A 13,148-nucleotide genomic window follows, 5' to 3' on the forward strand; every position below is an offset into this window, starting at 1 on the left:
TAACGTGCTTGACTGCATTGTTGATTGTCTAATGCGGCAGGAAACAGTGGTTCTTGCGTTGTACAGTTCGTGTTATATTAGAATAATAAGAAGTTAGCCCTTAAATAGAACACTTAAACACATTAAAACAATAAAAGTCACAATAAAAAATTAGTAAACATGGTTTAACGTGCTTGATTGTACTATAGACTGTCTAAAGCGGCAGGTAACAGTAGTTCTTGCGTTGTTACAGTGCGTATTATGTTAGAATGATGTGAAATAGCTCATAAGCAAAACTCTTAAACACATTAAAAACATTAAAATCACTGTAATATGCGTTGGACATAAACTTCTTTTTTTTTTATATTATTTTATTTTTTTATTTTTTATTTGCTAGGGGCTTTACGTCGCACCGACACAGATAGATCTTATGGCGACGATGGGATAGGAAAGGCCTAGGAGTTGGAAGGAAGCGGCCGTGGCCTTAATTAAGGTACGGCCCCAGTATTTGCCTGGTGTGAAAATGGGAAACCACGGAAAACCATCTTCAGGGCTGCCGATAGTGGGATTCGAACCTACTATTTCCCGGATGCAAACTCACAGCCGCGCGCCTCTACGCGCACGGCCAACTCGCCCGGTGACATAAACTTCAATTGACAGTCCAAAGTACTAAGTGACAGACACCTTCTTATGTTGTTTGCAAGGTATAAGCTTAAATTATTGTAATCATTGCCAATATGCATTGAATATTACTCAACCACTTTCCAATTTAGTATTTGTAACTTGTGGATAGTCCTATTTGTTTGACGTTGACTAATGTTCTAGAAATTGTTCACTTTTTGAATCCAAGGTCGTTAATGGAGGCTCTTTCCTTTCTTATGATGGTGAATATCTGCATGTCGAAATGATTGAATTAGAAATTCTGATTGAAATAAAGGTTGAATACTAGCGTGTGAGTTCTGTGAAAATTTACTTACTGCTGTATTTGTCTGTTTTGTTTTATGTCAATTGTGTGTATGTACATTTGTTTAGTTATTAGATTTACATTAAGGCTGAAGATGGCCAGCCCTGGCTCTCAATATGAGGCATAGTATGTAAATGCAATTCTAGTGTAGCTGAGGATGACCTTCTGAGAGGTCAAAACCGGTCCTACATGTGATAATAAAATAGTATTGATTAGGTGGAACTTTTCTTTCATTTATGACTTATGGTGACTATCAATACGGAACAAAAATGAAATTTATCAATCAAGAAGGTAGTAATAATTAATGAAAGTGTTAGTCGCTTAGCAACCTGCTAAGTACAGAATGTATTGCGGGTTGCCTTTGCCTGCAATTACTGGAGTAATCATTTAATGATTTGATCTTGAAAATAGATCTATTTCTGTTGACTTTTTGAAAAATGCAAGATTTTTTCTGTACCCTTGAGATGATTTAGATGATTTTGGTACAAATCACACAATTTAACTCCCTCTGGTTTAAGAGCTTGAGTTTTGTGAAACATACACATTAGTATTTTATATATTGTACCGGGAAATGATCAGGGATCTGGGCATGAGAATCTTCACTTAGGGTGAACGGCTCTTATGGAACAGGTACAGAGAGGTTTATGCACAGCAAAATAATAGTTAGGCTTAAATCTCAATTTATTCATCACCATGAATTTATAGGCAATGTTTCCTATTATTCCTGCTTCTTTTGACAGAAATTTTGTTTCATTGGCAAATTATTTAAACATTAAAGCAGGTTATTTTACAAAATTTTTGTAATGCAAAAATAAGCAAAGTTCATCTTGACGTTCGCCTGATTTAATAACATGATATCCGCAAAAGATTGTCTTTATCTTGATGTACAAAATAATTATTAAATTAATGTAGTAATGGTCCACCATTCAATACTATAATATGTAATATTCTAAATTACATTAATTAATTAGGGACTAGTTTTGGCCGGGGCTAGCCATCTTCAGCCTTAATGTAAAACATCTAATAACTAAACAAATGTACATGCACACAATTGACATGAAACAAATGAAACAAATATATACAAATTGACATTAAAATTATTTTTTTAAATATTTACAGCGGTGTCCAATGGCTTGCATATGAGTAACACCACTCAAATAGATTTGGTGATGAACTACGGGATCAACTTTTACCAGTTCCCATTTACTATTGAATTATTAATGATTAGATGTTCTGTGTATATAAATTAATACTTGAAATATTCTCAATGATGAGCATACTGAAGAAGTTAGAACCTAGTTTATTTTCAAATTTAATCTTCATTTCATCCCATTTTTTAATGTCAATTTGTATATATTTGTTTCTTTTGTTTTATGTCAATTGTGTGCATGTACATTTGTTTAGTTATTAGATTAACATTAAGGCTGAAGATGGCCAGCCCTGGCCGAAACTAGTCCCTAATTAATTAATGTAATTTAGAATATTACATTGAATAATTACATTGAATATTACATTGAACGGTGGACCATTACTACATTAATTTAATAATTATATTGTACTTACAATTTAATACAGATCAGAACCATGAAGTTTATAACCTATTATCTTGATGTTTCAAAAATAAGTCACCATAAATTAACTGAAATGAGTCTTTTTAAATAATAATTTTCACTTGTTCCCTACAGTCTTTTTAAATAATAATAATAAATATTCCTTCACTTTAAAATAAATACTCTTTCACTTTCAAGGTTTGTGAAGTTCTTCCTAAAATTTTTTTATAAGTATGGAAAATTTAACACTTCAAAAATAATGCAAACTAGAACTTAGTAAAAGTCTAGTTTCCAATGAGCATTGTAATAATTGTTCGTAAAGCTGATTTTACTATTCCACTTGGCAAGAAAAAAGCTAGTTTTTGTGGAATTTTATACACTTGTTTTAAAAGTGGTTTGAAATGCACTTCTTGTCAACTGTTTTTACTGGAACTCAGGACTGGAATGTAGACAGCTGCTGGTCAGCGAACAGCAAGTTGTTACCATCGCATAGGCAGCCAATGTTGTGAAGTCATCACCATAGCACCACGCTCCACATCCCATGTTGATACCACGGTTCCATTCCCTCGTTGACACGTCCCACGTCGACTTGAGATTCAGCTTGTGTAGCGACAGGCAGATACGATAATTACGAGAAATAGGCACTCGTCAGGATTTCACGCGTCACTGTGTAGTGTTACATGTTATAATTCTTATGTTTTGGTCCGTATTGAAATGTACAATGAAGTCAAATAAATATTAATATTTATTTATTCCACCTATTCAATATATAAATACAGATTTTAATTAAGAAATTAAATCAACATAACATTCTAAATAATATTAAATTATTATCTTCCAAGTCCCCATTAATTTCAAAAAACACAACTCCTACTCTGTCTGTACCCACAATCCCACCACTACCAACAACACATAAACTTAAAAAACCACCTAACCCCCCACCTCCACCAATTCCACCTCCCATATTCTCACACCATTATAATACCTTTTTTTTTTTTTTTTCTAGGGGCTTTACGTCGCACCGACACAGATAGGTCTTATGGCGACGATGGGATAGGAAAGGCCTAGGAGTTGGAAGGAAGCGGCCGTGGCCTTAATTAAGGTACAGCCCCAGCATTTGCCTGGTGTGAAAATGGGAAACCACGGAAAACCATTTTCAGGGCTGCCGATAGTGGGATTCGAACCTACTATCTCCCGGATGCAAGCTCACAGCCGCGCGCTTCTACGCGCACGGCCAACTCGCCCGGTCATTATAATACCAGAAGCACAAGTAACAATTATCAAACCACTGATTAACTCTATAATCTCATACATTTAATACATAATTCTCCTCCTTATTGCAGACCTCAAACCAAAATCTCCATATATTAAAAAAAAGAAAGCTACTTACCATCAAACACACTTCCTCACTCTCACTTGCTTTGAAAGGACTAAACTTACCTTTTCACGGAAAAAAAAAAAAAAAAAAAAAAAAAAGCTACTTACCATCAAACACTCTTACATGCTTTAAAAGGACTAAACATACCTTTTCACAAAAAATAAAAAAAAAATAAAAAAAAAATCCTTTGCTTCGCCAAACTATTAATACTACAATTTGATTTCTTATACCCTCAACCCTTTACAGAACACCTTTTAGTGATATTAACTGAGTTCTTTCAGAACTTTATAATTATAGATGTTTACTGTCACACTTTCCCTCGCTCCCGCACCGTAATTCGAGAAGAAGGCTAATTTATCTCCTCACAAAGGATTAACTATAGGCTGGCTCTAACTTTTATTTGAAATCCACTGATGATATCATTTCTCTTTATATTGTTCTTAGAATTGAACTCTTTTCTCGCCCGCTGCCACGACCAATAACTTATAAACTTGACACACCGCTTCAACCCTCTCCTCCATTAATCTCACATCATCTGTAACACCAGTAACTTAAATATCAGTCATTTCAACGCTACCATAGCAACTACTTAACACTATTACAATTAAAAATAAATGAAATTACACACAACATTTTCTCTCCAACTCATCTTTACGTTAACCAATTTCAACATTAATAAAGAGGAAAGCATTTTTACACACTTCGATTTCTCTTTGAACTCTCCTTTCATTCAAATTCATTCTTTAACACGTAATTCTCCTATTGTTACAGACTTCAAACCTAATTTCCCTTTCGACTATATACAAGAGACTACAATCGCTCCTTCCAGATAATATTTAACACAGCTGCTTACCATCAAGCACTCTTCTCCATTCGTGCTTTTAGAAGACTACAGTTTTATCTCTTCGCATGAGAGTTACAACAGTCTAACCATTTTTATATTATTATAAACCCCACTTGTTCTAAGCAGCAGAAACGTCTCTTTACTAATTTTTTAAAATTGTGTTTAAACTCCACTCGGAGTTATTAACAACATTCTTCATCATTATACTGACGCTTGAACTGTTCAAAACCCGATAATTTTATCTAACACCTTCAACCATCACAAGACCCTGCTTTACTTGTTCCAACGTAACAATTTTATTATAAACTTCACTTGAAGTGAGCAACGGTAACGTCTCTTTACTAGATTTAATATGTTTTAATACTCCATTTGGAATTATCAACTACATTTTTTTTCTTTTATCATTATTCTAATGCCCTCAACCTCCACAGGGCGCCACTTTACAAGGTTTAACGTAAAAATTTATGTTCTTATAAAATTACCAGTAAACAATTTGTTACCAATTTTTAAACAAGGACATTCAAGAAAGTGTATAAATTTACGACTATTTGTTTTTTAAGACTTTATTAAGGATTAATTTGAAGAATATCATAACTTTGTTAACCATTTGCTCACCATTTGAAGCACATTTCCAACATCATCCTCACTTTCATATGTAATTTTAATACAATCAGGTACCTGATTAATTACCTTTCAGATTGAGATTAAGGCTGAAGATGCCCTTAATTAAAGGGCGAAACATGTCCCTTTAATTTTATTCCAGATTTAATTTCTTAATTAAAATCTCTATTTTTATATTGAATAGGTGGAATAAATAAATTTTAATATTTATTTGACTTCACTGTGTAGTGTAGCGAACACGAGAAAGTTCAACTGACTACGACTGCTTAGTAGTGTCGTATTCAAAATAACTTGTATTTGCACTTCATAAAAGTATGCACGGTATTATGTTATGTGCACTTGTTCACTGTTCTTAACACTGGCAGCAAATTATGAAAGCTCATTTATCGGAAAAACTGTTCAGAGGAAAAACAATTCTAATATAATCATTGGTATGACAAATGAAGAAAAGGTCTATTTACAACAGTAGAAGTGTTCTAAACTCATGAATGTTTGTAGGTTCAAATAGTTAGAGTGTTACGAAGAAGAGAACGTCTAATGCGGCACTGTTTTATTCACCTGCGACGAATATTTTAATGCTGTTTAGAGTTAATCACACTTTTATCAAATACGAATCTTTAAGCACTTTTATTGCGTTATTTGCTTTAACAGACTAAGTATTTATGTATTTCAGTGTAAAATTGCGTTAATATGCACGCGCTTTTAATTACAAATGTTCCAAGTTAAAAATAAATATGGTGTGAGTACAAGTTCTACACACTCGCTTTCACCTGAGTTGAAGTTCAAATACATTATTCCACAGTTTAAGTTACTGATACACGTTCGTGAAATACTCCTAGTAGTTCATAAAGACAAAGTTCATATTTTAATTTTCGAAAAATTTCTAAGTCCAAAAGTAGCACTTTGAATACAAGTCTTTTGATGATAATTAAGGCAGAGTTCTTACTGGCGAACCTCACTCGCGGCAGCTATGTTCGAACTTCGGCGTAATCAATTACTTACAACACTGTGTTGTTCCTTCAGCTGCGAGTTATGAACCGACTTTTACTTGGCGAATCGCTGTTCTTTGATACCATTCTGCTGAGACTGACTCAGTCTCCTCGTGGCAGACTTGATCTCCTTTGAGGTGGAAATACTCGTAAGTCCCTGGGCCAATTTACATGAAATTTGTATATGTTTGCCTTTAAATTATGGGCTACAAAATGACGTATTCCATTATTTGATAGCTTATCCGGATCAAAATATCGTAATAATATGTTCCATTCCTTTCCATGCAATCACGCGCTGTACTCGAGATCAGCGAGTCACAGCAAGGTCAGTTCCTTGCGTGGAGCTCGTGATGTAGTTACTCGCTTTCTCAACACAAGTTTCAGCTGCGACTTTGTTTACATTGCAATACCCCACGCTGAATTAAATTATGTTCCAGACCACTGCCAGTTTTCCTGGTACAATATAGATCCTCGATATAATGGATAACTTCCTCTACAACAATATTTTTCTCTGGTCCACCCAGTATTGTCGTATCGAGATTTCACTGTAATAATAATATTATTAAAAATACTTAGTATGAACTGAGTTTTAAAACAGAATGACTCAACAAACAATGAGAAGTAATTGCTTAAATATTGCAACTTAATTTTTCATAAAAATAATTCATTCAATTTCTTTACAGTTGTAAACTCTGACTAAAAATGTCAAAATTAAGTTAATAAAAGCATGCACAAAGTATGAAGGAAACATAGACATAAGCAAACTGGAAGTATTCCAAATGCAGTGTCTACAATCAATACTAAGAGTTTCTTTGTGTGACCCGCTTCACAATAAAACCATCAGACAGAAGTGAGGAAGCAAACCACTGACTGAAGAATTTATTTAAGATTGCAGCAATGTGTGCCAAATATCCAAATGGCGTCTACCACGCCGATTACTCTGGCAACAGAGATGCATAGAAAGGTTCAAACAACGGCTCATGAAAAAACCTGGGCAAAGCATATTACGGATGACCTCAAAAACCAAAGATTTAGCCTTCTTGGTGGCAAACATAAAGCCCTTAGCTGCCAGGACTGGAACATAGTTTTACACTGTGTTCGTGATCCAGCGGCACCCACAATAGCGTAACATTAGCTAAGAAGAAGAAGAAGAAGAAGAAGAAGAAGAAGAAGAAGAAGACTGCATGAAATGAAATGGCGTATGGCTTTTAGAGCCGGGAGTGTCCGAGGACATGTTCGGCTCGCCAGGTGCAGGTCTTTTGATTTGACGCCCGTAGGCGACACTGCATGAAATATAAAGTGGTATTCCAGAACGCTGATGTCAGACTGCCTCAGGATGGTCCAGCTCTTTGACTGAATGAACAGCATACTGGACTTCAATCCAGAAGGCCCTGGGTTTGATTCCCAGCTGAGCTGAGGATTTTAACTCAATAAGGTTAATTCCTCTGGCTTTGGAACTGGGGTTTGTGATTGTCTTAATACACTGCTCTTTGTTTGCTTACAACACACCACAGTACAAACCACCACAGAAACAAGTAATAGTGAATACATTCCTCCACACAGGTTTGGTGTCAGGAATGACATCTGCTCTACATACAAACCAGAGACATTGGGAAAAAGATTAGGAAGACGATGACTTCCTCAACATCACATTAAACAGTTCCAACTCAAAATTAGGCTAGTATCTGAAAACTAATGGTAATTCATCTGTGTTGAATTAAAAAACTGAGCCATTGTACTTCCTTTATATCTGAATAACCCCAAATATAAGAAATAACTTATTTTCTTTGAAAAGGTATATTATAGGAATATAGAAAAAATGAATCATCAAAAATATAGTGGAAAATGAAAATCAAAGAGGATTGGAAAATACTTCTCACACCACAGAATAACTACAACCTATTTATCACTATAATTTACATAAATCAAAAGTGAACACTATGAAATAATACAAATAATTGTACATACCCTTTCAATTTTAATGACGGATGCACCAAAGTCTGCTAATACCATCCCACAGAATGGAGCTGGAGCCAAGCCAGCTAGTTCTATTACTTGTAATCCTTTGAGTGCCATTAGGTACGTGTTTGATTGCACAAGCCAATTAATATTCAACTGAAAGAAAAGCATTGTAACTGAATACTAGATTAAAAGAGTAAGAAAAGATGATGAGTAAGTTTCTACAACAAGGTTGATATGACAGGAAATTGGTTATCAGTTATTACCCTCAGCTAAGCCAGATGCCACAGATCAGGCATCCTTGCAGGAGTTTTCTTCCAGTAGAGTGGCAAGTTCTTTTCTGCTCCTCTTATAGCTAATAATATATGGCTACCCCTCCAAGCAGTGACTATACCTAATGTTGTTTAACTTTGGAGATTTCACAGGATCTGTTGTTTCAACATGGCTACACCAGTGGTACACTGTCCAATAATGGGTATATGGATGCAGAGGAAGATGAATGGTGAGGATGGCTGCTCACATCAGCATTGCAGAAGAGAGACAATATTGAAAGACTTAACAAACTGATGCATGGAAGTAGGTGAATCATAGTGCATGAAATTGTGACTGAATTGGGTATTTCACATGGAAGTATGCACTACATCTTTACAGAGCATCTAAAGTTCTACAAAAAGTATTCTCAATTGGTGCCTTGCCAACTGACAGATTAACACAAGGAAGAAATTTTCCAAACAGTTTTAGCATTTCTTAATCATTAAATAAAAGAAGAACTGGCAATCGTGAACCCAGGTCATCTTCTCTAGGGTAAAGGGATGAAGTAACAAACTCATTAAAAACCAAAGGTTATCTGGCCCATAAGGGTCCATGCCTAGGGTTACAGGTCGAAACTGCCATAATGAGGCAAACAAGACATCAGGAGGGATGAGGTAGTTCGCCATTGCTTTCTACAATGGGCAAGAAAGAGCTATTGCAGCACAACTAGCCCTATGAGTAACATCTTTCGTAACATCTACATGCATCTGTCATATTCGGGAAGTCATCACTCACCCTCACCCATTCCTTGGTGAGGAATCAGTATGAGTCACTGCAAGTAGATCAGCAGAGAGAAGAAGGAGTTCAGGGAAATATTACAGAGAAAGTGAGAGGCACGAGGAAAGGGAACAGTAGGAAAGGGAAATATAGAGTATAGAATAGGAAGAGGGAAGGGGAACAGGGTAGTGACAGGGAGAGAAGGAAAGAGGAAATAGGTTCAGCAGGTGCCAGGGAAGTTAAGAGAGAGCAGGGGATCTAATGAGGAGGATGGGGTTGAGGCTCTAGTCATGGGTCATCAACTGGGTTTTGAAGGAAACTCTTAATTTTACCATTTTTTCCTGAGATCCCCATATTCATCTACAACCCTTTATTTGACTGACTGACTGACATCACACATGAAATCTATTACGTTTACTCTACGTTGTTCCAACTCAATAATGACTTGAATTAATATCTTCAAAAGTACATCCCCAGGAGTTGAATTCTTAACTTGCACATAGAGTGCTACAGGCTGGATCCAATTACACAACAAAGTAACAAACATAAGCACATGAGCATGACTGGCAAGAACATATCCTAAATCAATAAAGCCATCAACATTCATTGTGTATGGGTCAAATGAATGTTTTCCCTTAATTTTGATGGTCTTCTTCTCATTTTCTCTAGCTATTGCACACATCTGATTCACATTTTCATAACAATACAGTTTTGTCAAGAATCAACCAGAACAAATCATGCTGCTTTCCTTTGGATTTCTTACACTTTTCAAATCAAGTAATCCTGGTGACAGTTCCCTGTCCTGGAACCTTACTAATTGGGGTCTTACCAGTGAGTTATATGCCTTTTCCTTAACATCCCTACTACAACCTCGTATTTTAATACTATCATTCTAGCTATTGTAACTGTTTATTTTCCCAATATCCACTCTCCATTAATTGCTAAATAATACTGGGTCACTAGACAGTATGTTTAGGTTCTTATAGCACTAGACAATGTGGTATTTCCATTTTAATGAGCAATGTTAACACAACTGCCACTGCACACAGTCAAATGCTTTCCTATAGTCAAGCAGATAAATGCTATATCATTTAATTCTCTGCATTTTTCAATAAAATGCTAAATGTTCCGGATCAGTTCTCTAGTTTCTCCTCCTGGCATAAAGCCTGCCTGGTTCCTGTGATTTGTGGCAGTAAATATATAATGATTTTCTCCAGAAAGTTGCAGAATGTTTACTTTCCTGGTACAGGATATTAATCAGTACAAACAACTTCTGGGAAGATGCCACACAGCTCTTTTTTTATAAATAGCACTGTAGACTACCTTTGTCTAATCATATGGCTAGATACCTGAGGGTGAATTTTTTGGCAGATTCTATTCAGGATTCTCCAGTTATATCTTCTAGGTGGTGGTGGTGGTGATTACAGTTTTAAGTGGAAGTACATCTGGGCAACCATCCTCTCTTAACACTAATCGTAGGAAAAAATGGGAAAGATGTGACTCTTCAAAGATTGAGATGTTGGCAAAAGAACAGGAAAGGCCATGAAGGGAATGGAAATGACACTTCAGGCCTCACAAACCTAATACCATCACAGTTGATAGTTTCATAAGTAAGATAAAAAGATGAAAAGGATTCTGGTACAAGCAAGTAAAAGCATAGCCAGACTCACCAAAGGGCTTCAGGTGAAGATGCTATACTGTATGAGAGGCAGAAATATACTCAAATCAAGCCTTAGGTCATTTACAATGGAAAGAATTACAAGGTAGTGAAGATTAGTATACCTGAGGTGGCTAAAACAAAGTCCTTGTAATTAGTAAATAAGCATCTCTAGGTCACACAAGGGCAGGGTGACAGTGACCTAATTTTGGTCAGTCTGGAACAGCACTGAATGAATAGCGGTACACTGGCTGAAGGACAGTAGTAGGTAGAAACAGACTGGGTATAGATGGTGTGGCCAATTTGACAATAGACGAGTCTACTTTTGTTATCACCCAAAAAAAAAAAAAAAAAAAAAAAAAACTGGTAGAAAGTTAGGGATTCGGGGGAGAAGAAATATATCCATTCACCTTTCTTTGCTCAGCAGTAAGATAGGCAATATTTAGCACGGTATTGTGGATTTGGAGGTTTCATTGAAGTTTGGTGGGTTTAATATTTAATTACATTTTGAAAAAAACCTTGTAGAAGGGGAAGTCAAATGTCCTGGAAGAGTCTGACAAGAAAATCAAACAGCAAAGATAAAAAAGAAAGAGGCTCGACTAAGATCTGCAATTACCAAGCAAATCTCACAAGCCAACACCACCTAGGGATAAACCAAACCAAACCCCATGGTGTAACATCCATAAGGGCCATGGCCCACCATGCGACTGCTGCTCGGCCCGAATGCCAGAATATTACAAGATGTTGTGTGGTCAGCACAATGAATCCCCTTGGCCGTTATTCTTTACTTTTTTTTTCCTTGCACGTGTGGCTATTACAGCCTGGTGCAGCCTTTGTAAGGCAGACCTTCCTGTGAGGTTCAGTAAGACCAGATGATAAAATGCCTTTGAAGGACAAAATGGTGGAGAACAGGTAATTCTACATCAGTATTTGCATGGTGGTTAGTAATAAGAGCATACAAAAAATCACGAGAATTTTAATTTTTTTAATTTACACTTTATTTTCAAGACACTACAAGAGCGCAAAACAAAACAGAATGCAATTGCTGGTGGCTTCTAATCCAGAAACAATGCTTAGCAGAATAGTCAACATTTGCAGTAGAAACATGTCTAGGAGGCAAGAGTAGCAAACTAAATATATAAAAATGACTTCTTTCCTGGGAAAGTCAAGAAACGTGTCATGAAAAGTTCAGTTTTCAATAGTTATATAACAAGGTCTAAAAAGAAGGACATGTCCTCCAAAAGATGGATGTCTGGTTACCCTGGACCGAGAGTGGACGGTATCTGCCGTGTATAGGAAACTGTGTGTTAATATGAGTATTGGAAAGGAATAAATAAGTGTCAAATTAAGTCATACATTCGAGGAACAAGAAAACAGGATGAACATAAAGGCAGATCAGTGTGTTAAGAGTGAGCAACAAAAAGAGGAAACAAAGACAAACATGAAAAGACAAATTGACAAAGACAATCTTCATACACTGCTGTCAAATACAGGGTTTCTCTTATAAACCCAGACCATCCAGCAGTGTTTCTACTCTCCAAGACCTAAGCAGTTGTATGGGAGGCGCGCGCATAACTGTTACCTTGCAAGGACTGTGCACGTGTTCGACCTAGCATCAATAGCCAGTCTGAATCTCAGCTGTTAACATGGTGAGACAGTTATCATTACAACACCATATTTTCATCTGTAAAAGTTATTTTAAGTATGAGACGGCTCGACGGGTACGCGATGTACTTGTTCAGCAATTTACTGGTGAAGTGCCACCATCATGAGCACAGATTCACATAATTGTAAATAAATTTGAAACTACTGGCTCAGTGATCAATAACAAACATGCGCGAACAGTTTTAACAGAGGAAAAGCTACATGACATTGGTGCAAATCTTGAACGGTCACTGAATAAATCACTCGCAAAATTGGCACAACAAATAGGGGTTTCGGTTTCTTCTGCTCACAGAGCTACAAAGCTGTTACACATCAAATCGTACAGCTTTACACGGGCCCATTGTTTAAAACCTGCTGATCCAGCCACAAGAGTGAGATATTGTGAGTGGTAACTTGTATCACTGAATGATCGTTTATTCAACCAACAGCATGTGTTCTTTTCGGATTAGGCCTGGTTTCATATCAATGGTTGTGTGAACAGTTCTAACTCTTGCTATTGGTGCGCAAAAAATC

The 13,148-nt window shown here is 36.3% G+C and overlaps 1 protein-coding gene across 4 annotated transcripts in view; it reads right to left on the minus strand.

Moving 5' to 3' along the window:
• Amacr (Alpha-methylacyl-CoA racemase) overlaps window positions 1–13,148 on the minus strand; it is a 163,168-nt gene that overhangs the window by 135,508 nt on the left and 14,512 nt on the right. For 3 of the 4 annotated variants that reach the window (XM_067145814.2, XM_067145812.2, XM_067145810.2), the window contains exon 2: window positions 8,294–8,440. In XM_067145814.2, the coding sequence (XP_067001915.1) occupies window positions 8,294–8,401 (108 nt within the window). In that variant the 5' untranslated portion in view covers window positions 8,402–8,440. Of the gene's footprint in view, window positions 1–8,293; window positions 8,441–8,550; window positions 8,797–13,148 lie in introns of all 4 variants that reach the window. The other variant, XM_067145811.2, reaches the window with a different exon arrangement.

This window comes from Anabrus simplex, chromosome 4 (genome assembly GCF_040414725.1).
Source record: "Anabrus simplex isolate iqAnaSimp1 chromosome 4, ASM4041472v1, whole genome shotgun sequence".
NCBI classification, from domain to species: Eukaryota; Metazoa; Arthropoda; class Insecta; order Orthoptera; family Tettigoniidae; genus Anabrus; species Anabrus simplex.